At 38.6% G+C, this 14,112-nt stretch overlaps 1 protein-coding gene across 1 annotated transcript in view; it reads left to right on the top strand.

The window, feature by feature from the left end:
- Nucleotides 1–14,112, top strand: part of SELENOI (selenoprotein I) — a 51,825-nt gene that overhangs the window by 21,743 nt on the left and 15,970 nt on the right. The window contains exons 5-7 of the mRNA XM_004418262.3: nucleotides 2,944–3,206; nucleotides 4,167–4,275; nucleotides 13,367–13,415. Coding sequence (XP_004418319.2) covers nucleotides 2,944–3,206; nucleotides 4,167–4,275; nucleotides 13,367–13,415 — 421 coding nt within the window. The remainder of the gene's footprint in view (nucleotides 1–2,943; nucleotides 3,207–4,166; nucleotides 4,276–13,366; nucleotides 13,416–14,112) is intronic.

Genomic DNA, 14,112 nt, shown 5'->3' with positions numbered 1-14,112 from the left:
GATCTGACACATGACTAAATGCTGACATGGTGGATGACCAGAGCTGCAAGAGTTTGGGGAAGGAAGAGAGTCAAGTCTAGAAGAATTAGGGAAAAGCTTAGTTAAAAGTTACATATTAAGGCAGAGGCTTTTGTACATTTGTTATTAAAGGTGAACAGCTTTTAAATTCTGCTCCTATTCAACAAAATAGGATTGGTTGCCAAGGAGTGCGGGAGGAATAGGGAAAATGTGTGGGTGGCCTGTGGGCTCTGACTTTTCATAGCACGCCATGACAGCCTTTTGATGTGCTGTACTGTCTACCTGTTTCAGGTCCACAATTCTGGCAAAAATCCTGACCTAACATGAACTATTTGTTGAAAAACCTGCCTTGAACTAACGTGAAGCAATTTATAATCTTTATTTATTTTACTAGTGTGACTATTCTTACATTTTGTTGCAGAAATATTAATGTGTTTGATCACAGGGTGCTGCTCTAGGTTCTACTACGGGGTTTTTCATAATATATGGTACTTGCCTGAATTACCTTTCTTGGAAAAAACCCTTCTGAAACATAGCTAGACCCCACCCAGACTTGTGGAGCTGGGGTGGGTTCAGTGTGACGATGTACAAAACCTAATGAATGTGTAGGTCATGAATTCAATATTTGTAATTACTGCGCAGGAGTTGCACTGAAAATAGGAAATTAAGCCAGCAAATAATGAGAAAAGTCTTTTAGGAAATATTTTAGCTACTTAAGGGCTACTTTAGCTACTTAAGAGATCTGCAGTATTTGGGCAGGAGCTTGGGATCCATCCTTGCACATTTTTCTTCACAATATTTTTAAAGGCCCTCTTCACCCCAAACTGAGCTAGTCACTGGGGATAACACTATGGCGAGCAAGATAAACACAGTAATTATAATGAGTTTTTAATTCCTTAAATCCGAATCTTTACAATTAGCCTAATGCTGATGCATTTGGTTAACAAAACTGTTTGTTTGGGGGAGAAATTTTTATAATTCAGACTCTTCTTCCTTTTTAACTAGGTTTCACATTCTTTCTCTCTCTCTCTATGTCCCTCTCCCCCTCCCTTCTTCCTCCTCCCCCTCCTTCCTCTCCTCTCCCCCACAACCCCACCCCCATTTCCTCTCCCTCTCCAGGCTCCTCTGTTTCTGCCCCTAAATGAAGGTGTTTCACTGTGCTTTACCTTTAGCTTTCTTTCTCCTCATTCTGTTGGTAATCCTGATTCTTAACACTCTTGAGAGAACTCCCATGTTTTTATCTAGCCCTTATCTGTCTTCTGAGTTGCTAGTAAGTAGCCTTAGATTGAGTTGCGTGACATTACCACGTGGATATCCTGCCAACACTTCAATTTAAGCATCTAAACTTGTCCTCAGCGTCTTTTCTATCAGTCTCGCTCTTTCTTCGGACATCCTTGTTTCTGTTAACAGTACTACTCTCTTAGTTATCCAGACGGAAAATTTTGAAGATGGTCTTCTTGTCCTTTGGCTTCACCTCTCTTTTTTGCTGCATTGTCGTTTTTACTTTCCTAATATCTCACCTGCCTCCAGCGTTTCACTCCCACTGCATTTCATCTCAGTTTAGGCCTGTCCATTCGTGTTCCTCTCTCCAGACTGTCGTTCCCACTCATGTCAGGTGAGTATTCCTGAAGCACCTCGTTGCTTTCACTCTTGTCAGTTCCCTCCTCAGACACTGTTAGTAGCTCCTCGTACTCCCTGAAACTTTTAAACTGGCTCAAAGCTCCCTTCTAGCCTCTTTATACTGTCTTCTTTACATACTAGCTTCTGGTTAAAATAAACTACTTGGCATTCTCTGAACACACATGTGGTTTTCCAACAGGGTGTTTTTGCTGGTAGCACTCCCTCCTCTTGAAATGGCATACTCCTTTATCTCTTACCTAGTGAAACCCAACTCGGTCTTTATGTCCGCACTCAGATTGCACCTTGTCTGGAAAGCCGTTCTAGATTGTCTTAGCCTGAAGACAACCCATCCCTTTTCTGTGCTCTTCTATGGTTTGTGATACACCATATCTTTAATTGTCATGTTTTGTCTCCTTTCTTTTTTTTTTTTTTTTTTTTTTAAAGATTTTATTTATTTTTTATTTTTTCCCCCCCAAAGCCCCAGTAGATAGTTGTATGTCATAGCTGCACATCCTTCTAGTTGCTGTATGTGGGACTCGGCCTCGGGATGGCCGGAGAAGTGGTGCCTCGATGCGCACCCGGGATCCGAACCCGGGCCACCAGCATTGCAGCACGCGCACTTAACCACCAAGCCACAGGGCCGGCCCTTGTCTCCTTTCTCAACCGTAAACACTCTGAGGGCACAAACTTAGTTTATTCTAAGATTCTTATAATCTTCACAACATCAAGACTAGCATACTGCACAGTTTCAATAAATGTAATTCTTACATTTAGTGAACACCTACTATGTGCAAAGCCTTTTCTGAAAGCACTTAAAATTGTGGAGGCTGTAAAGAAGTGACTAATGTCAAACAGTATGACTGACGTACAGAGTGCTTTTGAATCCTAGAGCAGGAGTGGTTAGAGAAATTGTAATGAATATTCGTTATTCATATCATATTCATTATTCATGATTTATATCATAAGTCTTGAGAATTTATGTCTAGTGGAACAACTCAGTTGTTAGGTAGATTTGGAGGAATTCAGAGTCCAATTAGAATACTTCTTCCTCAGATCTAAAATTGACACGATTCAGTGTAATATAACATATTTTAATTTTCAGATTAAACTTAGAGAAACTAGGGATTTTACTTCTTGAATCTTTGTATTGTACGACTTAATAGTACTGGCTGGTAGCTATACTTTAGTTAATTAACATTCCTATGATATGCTGATTTGTTTTGTTTTGTTTTTCTCCAGTTTATTAGAGACTTTCTCTGTACTGTTACAGATACTGACCTTTTCCTGTGGTCCTTTTTGTTGCAGATGGTGTGGATGGAAAGCAAGCCCGTAGAACCAATTCCAGCACCCCTTTAGGGGAGCTTTTTGACCATGGCCTGGATAGTTGGTCATGTGTTTACTTTGTTGTCACTGTGTATTCCATCTTTGGACGAGGACCATCTGGTGTCAGTGTGTTTGTTCTTTATCTCCTGCTATGGGTAGTTTTGTTTTCTTTCATCCTGTCTCACTGGGAAAAGTATAACACAGGGATTCTTTTCCTGCCATGGGGATATGACATTAGCCAGGTGGTAAGTATGTGTTCTGCCTTAAATTTTCAACATTGCCATGAATTTTTTGGGAAGTTTTTGTGATTTCTTCTTTGTTGCCCTTATGCTTTTTTTGCTTAGAGCTTATATGTGCTTTTTAAAAAGTTTCCTTTTTATTTTATATTATTTTTACTTATTTATGGAAAATTTCAAACGTATACAAATCTAGAGAGAATAGTATAAGGAACCCTTACGTACCTATCACTTAGCTTCAGCAGTTAACACGTGGCCAGTCTAGTTTCATGTATACCCTTCCTCGCCCCCCTCCCAATTATTTTAAAGGAAATTCCTGACATTACGCGATAAATATTGTACTATATATATATCTCTAAATGGTAAGAGCTCTTTTTAAAAAACATAATCACAATGCCATTATTACACCAAAAAATGAATAGTTTCTTAATGTTAATAAACATTCATTTGAACTGTTGATTTTGTAAAGAAAGATGTGCGCATATAGTTAAATTGTTGGCTTTTTGTCTTCATTGCCAACTTTTCAATGAGTAGAGAGATTTGTTTTCTCTTACTTAGTAGGCTTGCTATTAACTCTCCCTGCCTTTGAATCCCAGCTTTTTGTGTTGCTATTTCGCCCATTTGCATCTAAGGCTCTAGTAAAGAATCAGAAGTTGGAGTGTGTTTGAAGAAAGTGATTAGGTGGGCAGACTGGATCATCGTAAGGCTTAACCAGTTTATGAGGTGCCTTAAAGTGTTCCAAATGAGGGCCAGTTGCTAGCATTGTCTAGAAGTTAGTTATTTTATGGCATTGTTGGCTGAAAAAATATATTTTAAAGGCAAGAAGACTTGCCAGATATCAAATTTAAGCATACTTCTTGCTTTTACTAAAATTGTTTACTAGACTTATGCTGCATAAAGCGTTATTGACTCCCTGATCTTTCCAGCTGTTAATGCCTCTGTATGCTCTTGTCTGCATTTTCCTTTCAGACTATTTCTTTTGTCTACATAGTGACTGCGATTGTGGGAGTTGAGGCCTGGTATGAACCTTTCCTGTTTAATTTCTTATATAGAGACCTATTCACTGCAATGATTATTGGTAAGAAGTTCCATGTTGAAGCCTATTTTAACATCACTTTGTTATCAAAACTAGTGTTTGATTATAACAAGCAACAGCACCCTTCCCTCTCCCCCATGCCCTCCAACAAGCAGAACAACTCTACAGCCCTGTAGGGTTTCAACCGAACCATTAAGGAAAATAAAGTTTCTTTGTTTTGTTTTTTTGTTCAACACCAAGCTATTTCTAATCAGAAGGAAATACCAAAATAGATTACACAAACCTTGTAAACTAACTATTCAGATTCATCTAGACTGTATCAGAGGATCCACATGTATGTGGACGTTTGGTATAGATTTCGTACTTATCTCAAGATTGAAGATTATTAGTTTGTAGGACATAGAACAGGTGAAACATAGAGATTACTTTATACTACATCCACTCCAAAAATTGAGCCTCTGTTCCTCTCAGATACCTTCCTCATGCCGCTGAATGCTAGGTAAAGCCTTTGATCATGGTAATGTTTCCCTTTTGATTTTAGTCAAAGGAGATATCTACAGGATGACTGAGTGGGGGAGAGCGTTTTCTATGGAAAGAGGCAAAGAGGAAGAGGAATCTAGCTTGTTATTTTGGGGCACCAGGAGTGGCACTAAGGACCTTTGTAGAAGTGGAAAAAACATACTTGTTGGCTGTTGCTCTGTTCCCTTATCTAAAAAATAACCCTCTTTCTTTCTGTTGGTGAACCTTGGCAGTAGAATGGGAATTGGGTAAGGCTTACAAACAGCTGAGAAGATGGTGCATTAGGCAGTGGCTTTCAGAAAAGGAGTGCTTTAGGCCTTTTTCTGTGGCTCTGGACTGCAGATATTTTAGGAACTCTGTTGTACTCCACTGAATGTTCATTTTGGGGTACCTGTATAAACTGATTTCTTTACCTTGAAAAGGCAAGCTATTTTTCATCTCCCACCATATAGTGAATCTTTTGATTTAAGCAGTTTGTCCTATGGCAGATTTGCTGCATTTTACATTTAAATGTTAAATTTAAAGGTAAGATGGAATCCTCTGATATATGAGATATATTTTTGAATGTTAAGTGGGTACTTGAATAGGCACATAATTTTCTTTGTAGTTTATAAGTTTATCTGAATTTTTCCTTCTGAAATGAAAGCCCACATGTTTCTGTATAAGTATATAAAGCAGCTTTTCCAATACGGTCATGTGCCACATTACAATGTTTCGGTCAACATTGGACTGCATATATGGTGGTGGTCCCAAAAGATTAGTACCATATAGCCTAGGTGTGTAGTAGGCTATAGGTTTGTGTAAGTACCCTCTACAATGTTCACGTAATGATGAAATCACCTAACAACACATTTCTCAGAAGTATCCCCGTTGTTCAGCAGTGCGTGACTGTACTAGATTTGAGCAGATACAAATAGACGGAAGGGCCTTAGGACCTAAGCTAGTTAATTTCTGCTGGTAAAATTGATGGTGCTGGTGTTGGAGTGGCTGGGGTAGACTAGAGCCTCAAGATGAGGCAAGGGATGATAAAAGGTTGGTAGGAAGTGGGGTGGCTCCTGTTTGCCATTATGGAAGGTTGCCTTCTTTGGGTATAACAGACTGGCTGCCAAGATAGAAAGCAGGAGTCCCCCTCTCATTTTTTTCTCTTTTTATTATGAAAAAATTTAAACATCTATATTCTTTCTTGTCTTTCTATTTTTTTGTAATAAATGCTTATGTACCCCATCACACAGCTTCAACAGTTTTCAATACCAATGCCAACTTTGTTTCAAATGTACCACTACCCTCTAACTCCTGGGTTATTTTATAACATATAGTCTTTTATACTTAATTGCGTATTTACCATTTCTGCTGCACTTAATTCCTTTCTGTATATCTGACTTACCATATGATGTTCTTTCTCAGAAGTCTGAGGGACTTTCTTTAGCATTTCTAGTAGTGCAGGCCTGGTAGATGTATTCTCTCATTTTTTGTGAAAGTGTCTTGATTTTGCCTTTATTTTTTAGCATTTTGAATATGTCATTCTAATGTCCTCTGGTATTCATTGTTTCTGAGTCAGCTCGTATATCATTGTCACCCTGTGTGTGATGTGTCGTTTTTCTCTTGTTCCTTTCAAGATTCTCTCTTTATCTTTGGCTTTCAGAAGTTTGACTATGATGTACCTAGGTGTGATTTTCTTTGTGTTTGTCCTTGTTGGTGTTTGTTGAGCTTGTTGGATCTGTAAGTTAATTTTTTTTGACTAAATGTGGGAAGTTTTCAGCCAGTTTATTTCTTCAGATATTTTTCCTGTCTCTTTCTCTCCTTTCCTTCTGGACTCCTCTTACATGTATGTTAGACTGCTTCACTTGATATTGTCCTACAGGTAATTTTATGAGGCTTTATTAATTTTTATTTAATCTCTTTATTCTTTGTAGTAGATAATTTCTATTAATCTAACTTTAAGTTCACTGCTTTTTTTCTTCTGCTAACTCCAATCGGCTGTTGAGTCCATCTAGTGAATCTTTCATGGAACCTGTGATTTACATTATTTTACTTTTCAGCTGTAGAATTTCCATTTGGTTCTTTTTATACTTGCCATTTCTCTCGAGGTTTCCTATTTGTTCATTCATTATCACCGTATTTTCCTGTAGTTCTTTGAACATATTTAAAATGGCTGCTTTAAAATCTGTCTACCAAATCCAACGTCTCGGCCCACTTAGAGTTAGTTTCTGTTGACTGCTTTTTTTCTATTTCTTTGCATATCCAGCAATTTTTTTTTTGTTGTTGAAAACCAGATATTGGAAATAATACTTATAGAGACTTTGAATCTGTTTTTTTTTTTTCCCCTGAGGGTTTTTGTTTTTGTTCTAATAGGCATTTATTTAACTTGTTTGGACTCAGACCGAGAAATCTCTCTCTCTCATGGTGTGCAGTAGCTGATGTCTGTTCAGCTATTTTCAGCTTTTGGCTGCTACTTTTTTAGTCTGGTCCCTTGGGGATCTCCCTTGTGTCTGTGTAGTTTAGTGGTTGGCCAAAGATTTGGGCAAAGCTGATACCGAGATTTTGGTGTTCATCCTCTCTGGTTTCCTTTTTTCTGGGGTTTCCCTTCCTGAATCTTCAGTTGCTCTGCCAGCACCTGTGTTCTGGCTTCTGCCATCTCAAGCCAGTAAGGCTTCTGCCTCCTGCAGCCCAAGCTGAGTGCTGATTAGAAATGCCCTTAGTGAAAGTCACAGCAGACGCACAGATCTCACCAAGAGCACCCCTCTCTTTCAAAGACAGTGCCTCCTCTAGTTTTTGCCTTCTTTTTCATTATGCTTCCTGGGGTCTCCTGTTTGCCTGCTTAGTTTAGCAGCCAGCCAGGGATTTGGGTAGAGTTTATACTTAGATTTTGAATCTCAGCCCTACTACATCTCTCTCTTCTAAAATCTCCCCCTCCCCCTTTAGATTTCCAGTTTCTCTGCTGCTCTAAATTCTGTTATCTGCCTTTTCAAGCTGGTAAGGAAGGCTGTGGCTTTCCACCATCTAGGCTGGGACAGGAGGCAGGCAAGGAAGCCTCAAACTGGGAGTTGCTCCTCAATGTTTCAAGTGTAAATGCTTCTCAAGTTTCTGCCCGCCTTTGATTATTTTCTAGTGCCTTCAAGTAGTTGTTTTTAATATTTTTTTGTCTGGTTTTTAATAATTATTTATGAGAGGAATTGCCCTACTTCTTTATGCCACCGTTATCAAACATTCTCCTCCCTTTGGGCTATTTTGAAGCAAATTCCAGACATCATTTCATTTCATGCATAAATACCTCATTGTATTTATGTATTTCTGAATGATATGGATTCCTTTTTTAAAAATGTAATTACACTACTATTACCACACCAAATAAATGAACAATAATTTCTTAATATCATCAAATATCTAGTCAGTGTTCAGATTTCCATTAATTGTCTCAAATGTCCTGTTATAATTGATGTGTTTGTATAGCCACCAGCTAGGGCCTCTACATTGCATTTGGTTGATAGGTCTTTTATGTCTCTCTTAATCTATGTAAGTTTACCCTTTTTTTCTTTGCAATTTTTGTTTTGAAGAAAGTGAGTCATTTGGCCTATGGAACCCTGGCATTCTGCATTTTGCTGATTGCATTTTGCTGATTGCATTCTCATTGTGTCGTTTAACATGTTCCTCTGCCTCTTGTTTTTCTTATAAACTGTTAGATGTATAGATTCTGTTAGGTGCAAGTTTTGATTTTTTCGTGGCAACAATACTTACTAGGTAATGGTACTTCCTATTGCATCACATTAGGAGGCACACAATATCTAGTTATCTCTCTTTATGTGATGTTAATAGTGATCAGAGGATTGAGGTATTATATGTCTCTTTCATCTGTTACTAAGTTTTGCATCAGCTCTTCACCTAATGGTATTAACAGACATTGTTGATCGTTGCTTAGGAATCCATTCAGTGGATAGCTAGGGGAATAAAGTTTTTTTTATATATAAAATACCTCATAAATTCATACTGATAAGTCCAAATAAAATATGATGAATCAGAGTTTTTACTTAACTTCATTGATCTTACATTCGTACCTCCTTTAAACTCTGACAAAAGTCTTTGTTTTCTTTTTTTTTTTTGTGAGGAAGATCAGCCCTGAGCTAACATCCATGCCAATCCTCCTCTTTTTGCTGAGAGAGACTGTCCCTGAGCTAACATCTGTGTCCATCTTCCTCTACTTTATATGGGACGCTGCCACAGCATGGCCTGACAAGCGGTGCTTCGGTGCACACCTGGGATCCGAACCCGGGCCGCCAGCAGCGGAGCGCGTGCACTTAACTGCTACACCACGGGGCCAGCCCCAAAAGTCTTTGTTTTCAACAACACAAAATAATTATTTGCTTTATTCCACAAGTCTCAGAACATAGTACCAAAATCAACAACAATTTGATTACTGAAAATTGTTTTTGCAGTTCCATTTGTCCTTATGGCTTATCCCACTAGAGATGCCCAGTCAGGTTAATGTATATACATGTATAATTTTTTTTTTTTTGGTGAGGAATATTAGCCCTGAGCTAACATCTGTTGCCAATCCTCCTCTTTTTGCTGAGGAAGATTGGCCCTGGGCTAACATCTGTGCCCATCTTCCTCTGCTTTATATGTGGGATGCCACCACAGCATGGCTTGATAAGCAGTGCGTAGGTCCATGCCCAGAATCCGAACCTGCGAACCCTGGGCAGCCAAAGCAGAGCACACGAACTTAACCACTACGCCACCAGGCCAGCCTCATGGTAAATATATTTTAAAGTCACTACTCTGTGGTTATGCCACCAACTGTAGATAGGTACATTTAAGTTTGTTTCATTTTACTTTTGATTTTTAGGAATTACTTCTTCTTTTAAAATTTATTTTTCCTTTATAATTATGTAACATAGTCACATGATTACAAAGTCAAATCTATATATAAAACTAGGTCTATTCAAAAAAGTCTAACTTCTGTTACTACCCTAATCGTCTCTTCCCTCTCTTAGTTTTTAATTTTTTGGTTTAGCTTTTCATTGTTTCTTTCTTAATATGAGTAGGTGTGTGTGTGTGTGGTTTTATCCTCCCTTTCATAGATTAATGGTAGCATACTATGTATTACTGCACTTGCTTTTTTTCCCCCTTAGTAGTATATCCTGGAGATCACTGCATAGAGGTGTATAAGGATCTTCCTCATTCTTTCTTACAGCTGCCTGGTTCTTCATTGTGTGGATGTACCTTAATTTATTCAACCAGCCTCCTACTGGTGGACATTTGGGTTATTTCCAGTCTTTTGCTGTTATACAAATTGCTGCAGTGAAGAGTCTTGTACATATGTATGTCTTTCATATTTTTGCCAGGGTATTTTTGGAGGAGATCTCTAGAAATAGAATTGCTAGTAAAGGACATGTGTATGCAATTTCACTAAATATTTTCATATTCCCTTCTATATGGGTTGTATGATTTTGAATTCCCACCAGCCGTGTATGAAAACTGCTTGTTTATTTACAGTTTTACCAATATAGAATATTGTCAAACTTTTGGATTTTTGCCAATCTCATAGGTAAGAAATGATATATCTGTATAGTTTTAATCTGCATTTCTCTTATTGTGAATGGACTTTTCTAGTGTTTGAGAGCCATTTGTATTTCTTTTTTCTGTATATTCTTTATATCTCTAGCCAATTTTTGCTGTAGGATTGTTAACCATTTCCTTTATTTTTAGAAGCTCTTCATATATTAGGTATATTAATCCTTTGTTTTGATATAAATGACAATTTCCCCTTTGTTTTTACTTTCCTTTAAGTACTTTTTGTCTTGGTGGTTTTAATTGAAGTTCTCTTTTAATAAATAAGCCTTGGGGGACTGGCCTGGTGGCATAGTGGTTAAGTTCACGCGCTCCACTTTGGCAGCCTGGGGTTTGCAGGTTCAGATCCTGGGCACAGACCTACGCACCGCTTATCAAGCCATGCTGTGGCGGCTTCCCATATAAAGTAGAGGAAGGTGGCCACGGATGTCAGCCCAGGGCCAATCTTCCCCAGCAAAAAGAGGAGAATTGGCAACGGATGTTAGCTCAGGGCTAATCTTCCTCACACACACACAAAAATAAAATAAATAAATAAATAAGCCCGGAAATGTGAGGAACCAAAATATTTTTCGAGACCATGTCATCCTTGGTGTTTATCTTATCCAAGTCAATCCTTTTGTATAAATTCTACTCTAATTTTTTTTTTTTTTTGTAATTTTATTTATTTATTTTTCCCCCAAAGCCCCAGTAGATAGTTGTATGTCATAGTTGCACATCCTTCTAGTTGCTGTATGTGGGACGCGGCCTCAGCATGGCCGGAGAAGTGGTGTGTCGGTGCACGCCCGGGATCCAAACCCGGGCCGCCAGCAGCGGAGCGCGCGCACTTAACCGCTAAGCCACGGGCCGGCCCTGCTCTAATTTTTTTATGTTATATTTCCTGTATGAAGTCATCTGGGCTTTCCTCTGGCAGTACGAAAAGCAGGTCTACATATGTGTGGGTTCTATCACTATTATTATATAAAGTTTACTATTTATTTATTTATTTTTGTGAGGAGATCAGCCCTGTGCTAACATCTGCCAATCCTCCTCTTTTTTTTTGCTGAGGAAGACTGGCCCTGGGCTAACATCCGTGCCCGTCTTCTTCCACTTTATATGGGACGCCGCCACAGCATGGCTTGCCAAGCAGTGCGTCGGTGTGCGCCCGGCATCTGAACCAGCGAACCCTGGGCCACCACAGCGAGTGCGCACACTTAACCGCTTGTGCCACCGGGCCGGCCCTTATATAAAGTTTAATAGATAAATATTTAAATTAACAATTAGGTACTCTTTACAGAAAGTACATTAAGTGCTATTTAGAGAAGAAATAGAAGATGCAGTGTTTATCTTCGGCAACTTATACAGAGCCCAGGCTTCTACATGCTTACTATACTTAAGATAAAGCTATTTCAGATGTTTAAAACTAAATATACTCTTGGTAGCAAATCCTTTGCAAGTTTCTTTCAGCTTATTTCCAGCACCTCAGAGCTACAAATGATTCTGGGTTAATTCATTTAGCCCTGCCTCCCTCCCAGAGTTTACCAGCTTGATATGGAGTAGGCTGCTAAAAATTTCTGAGGACATCAGCTTATCTTCTCCTTCCTTTTCCTCTAAGATTTCTAATGTGGGGAACTTTGTTCTAGTTGGGCTTAGAAGTAGCTGAGTAACTCGTCTTCAGATGGGATTTCCAGTGTCTTTTCATCTGTTTTTAGCAAAATGTCTTAGGAATTGTTTTGAAGGAATGCCTTTCTGTCTTTGATCCTTAAGGTCATAGCTGCATTGACACCCCCCGCCAAGCCAAGTAAAATCACCGGGAGTCCAAAGTGAACAAACTAGGGCTAATGCGTTGAGTGACAGTGAAATATCCAAATGAAGTGTCCAGAAACTTGCCACATGTGTTGATTTGGAGTTTGAAAGAGAGAAAGATCAGGAATTTACATCTCTGTAGATCATAGAATCAGAGAATTTTAAAGATGCAAGGGACACTAGAAAAATCATTTAACCTATCCTCGTTGTACAAGGATGTGGAATCTGAAGCTTAGGGAGATTTATTTGCTCAAGAGTACAGAACTAGACTTGGAGTTATCTGCAGGAAGCTTTTAGTTAAAGCTGTCAGAGGAGATTCTCTGAGGGAGAGTAGAAACACAGTTGACTGCCCAGTTAAGAATATGCAGGAGATAGAGTTGCTCATTAAGGACACCAAATGTAATGGTTGGATGGCTAGCAGGAACATGGGGAGAATGGAATCACAAAGGCAAAGGGAGGAAAGAAATACAAGGATAGTCAATGAGTCATTTTACTGAGAAGTCAGGAATGAAGAAAGGATATTGAATTTGATCATTAGGAGAGCCTGGTAAATTGCAAGAGTACTGTTTCTGCAGAGGGGAGGCAGAATGAGTAAAAGAGTGTTGAGGAATTGAAGGCAACAGAAGAGTTCCGTGAGTGATAGGAAAGAGTAGAGTAAGATAGTAGATAGTGAAAGCAGCAGAAGCAATGGTTGGGTTTCTTGGGAAGGCCATCCTTGTTTTTAGGTTTGAGGGGAAAGAACTGGTGTATGGATAGGGGTAGGGGGAGAAGTTAAGAATGCTGGGGAGGTAAAAAAGTGTAAATGGGAAGCAGCAGGATCCATTCATCATCCCTTCTTCTAATAATTCACACTTATTGTGCAATTTATTTACTATGTACCAGGTGCTGTTCCAGGTATCTTTACATGTAATAACTTGTTTAATTCTCAAAACCCTGTGGATGGCGATACTACTATTATCTGTTTTATAAAAGAGGAAACTGAGGCACTGAAAGGTCAGTTTGCCTGAAGTCATATAATCTGTTGGTGGCACAACTGAGATTCAAGCCCAGTCTGGCTCTTTGAGTCTCTGCTCTGAATCACCAAACTGTACTGCCCTTCTTCCAGTGGTAAATGTTGTTCAGAAATGTATTTAATTTCATTACAGAAGTAAACCTAAACCTGAAAATTATTAGATCTAAAAATATTATGTATTTTGTGTGTATTCAATTATTATAAAAATCTCTCTTGAATAGTAAGTCATGATAATTTAAATATTCTTCCCTTTAGGTTGTGCATTATGTGTGACTCTTCCAATGAGTTTATTAAACTTTTTCAGGTAAGTATTTTGTTTTTAATTGGGCAACAAATATGAAGATCCTTAGAAGTTGTTATTTAGATGAATTTTAGGATCTATTTTTCTTTCGGAATCTAGACATTTTGCAAAAGTCGTGAAATCCGTATTTTGAATTTAGATTGAGGTTAGGATAATTTACGGTATCTGTGGTGGCTTGTGTAGTCAATTCAACAATAGCACAAAACTACAAGTTCTTTTGTCATGGTTTTGGGCTTACCAAACAGTCTTCTAGTTTGTAATTTTTTGTGACTGAATCAGGAGGGAGTATGTTCCTCTTGAATATTGATAGGTTTATATTCTTTTTATAAATTGATTATAAGTTTTTATAAATTGATATGTGTAGGTTTAGTTAGCATGGTCATAAAATAAAATTTCTGAACTTGTGTAGTTTAGGACCAAACCCTGGACCTATGCTGACTCTTCTCAAATAGCACTGCATAGAAATTCCTGCCTGAGGAGTGGGGTAGGCGCTAGGGAGGGGAGTTGCCCAGGTGAAGTTTCATTTCTCTGATCTGTGTGTGCACTTCTCCACCTTTGCTCAGCCACCCTGAATTTACTTCTGTGACCCCAATATATTTTGCTTTCTCCCCTCAATAATTTTGCTCCCACTCCTTCCTCTACTACTGTTTCCTTTACTTGAAACACTTTCTTGTACTTCCCACTTCATCCTTCAGCTCTC

Source organism: Ceratotherium simum, chromosome 11 (assembly GCF_057802395.1).
Source record: "Ceratotherium simum simum isolate JZ-2026a chromosome 11, ASM5780239v1, whole genome shotgun sequence".
NCBI lineage: Eukaryota > Metazoa > Chordata > Mammalia > Perissodactyla > Rhinocerotidae > Ceratotherium > Ceratotherium simum.
Note: the sequence above shows the minus strand (reverse complement) of the source record. Positions and strands in the feature narration are given on the sequence as shown.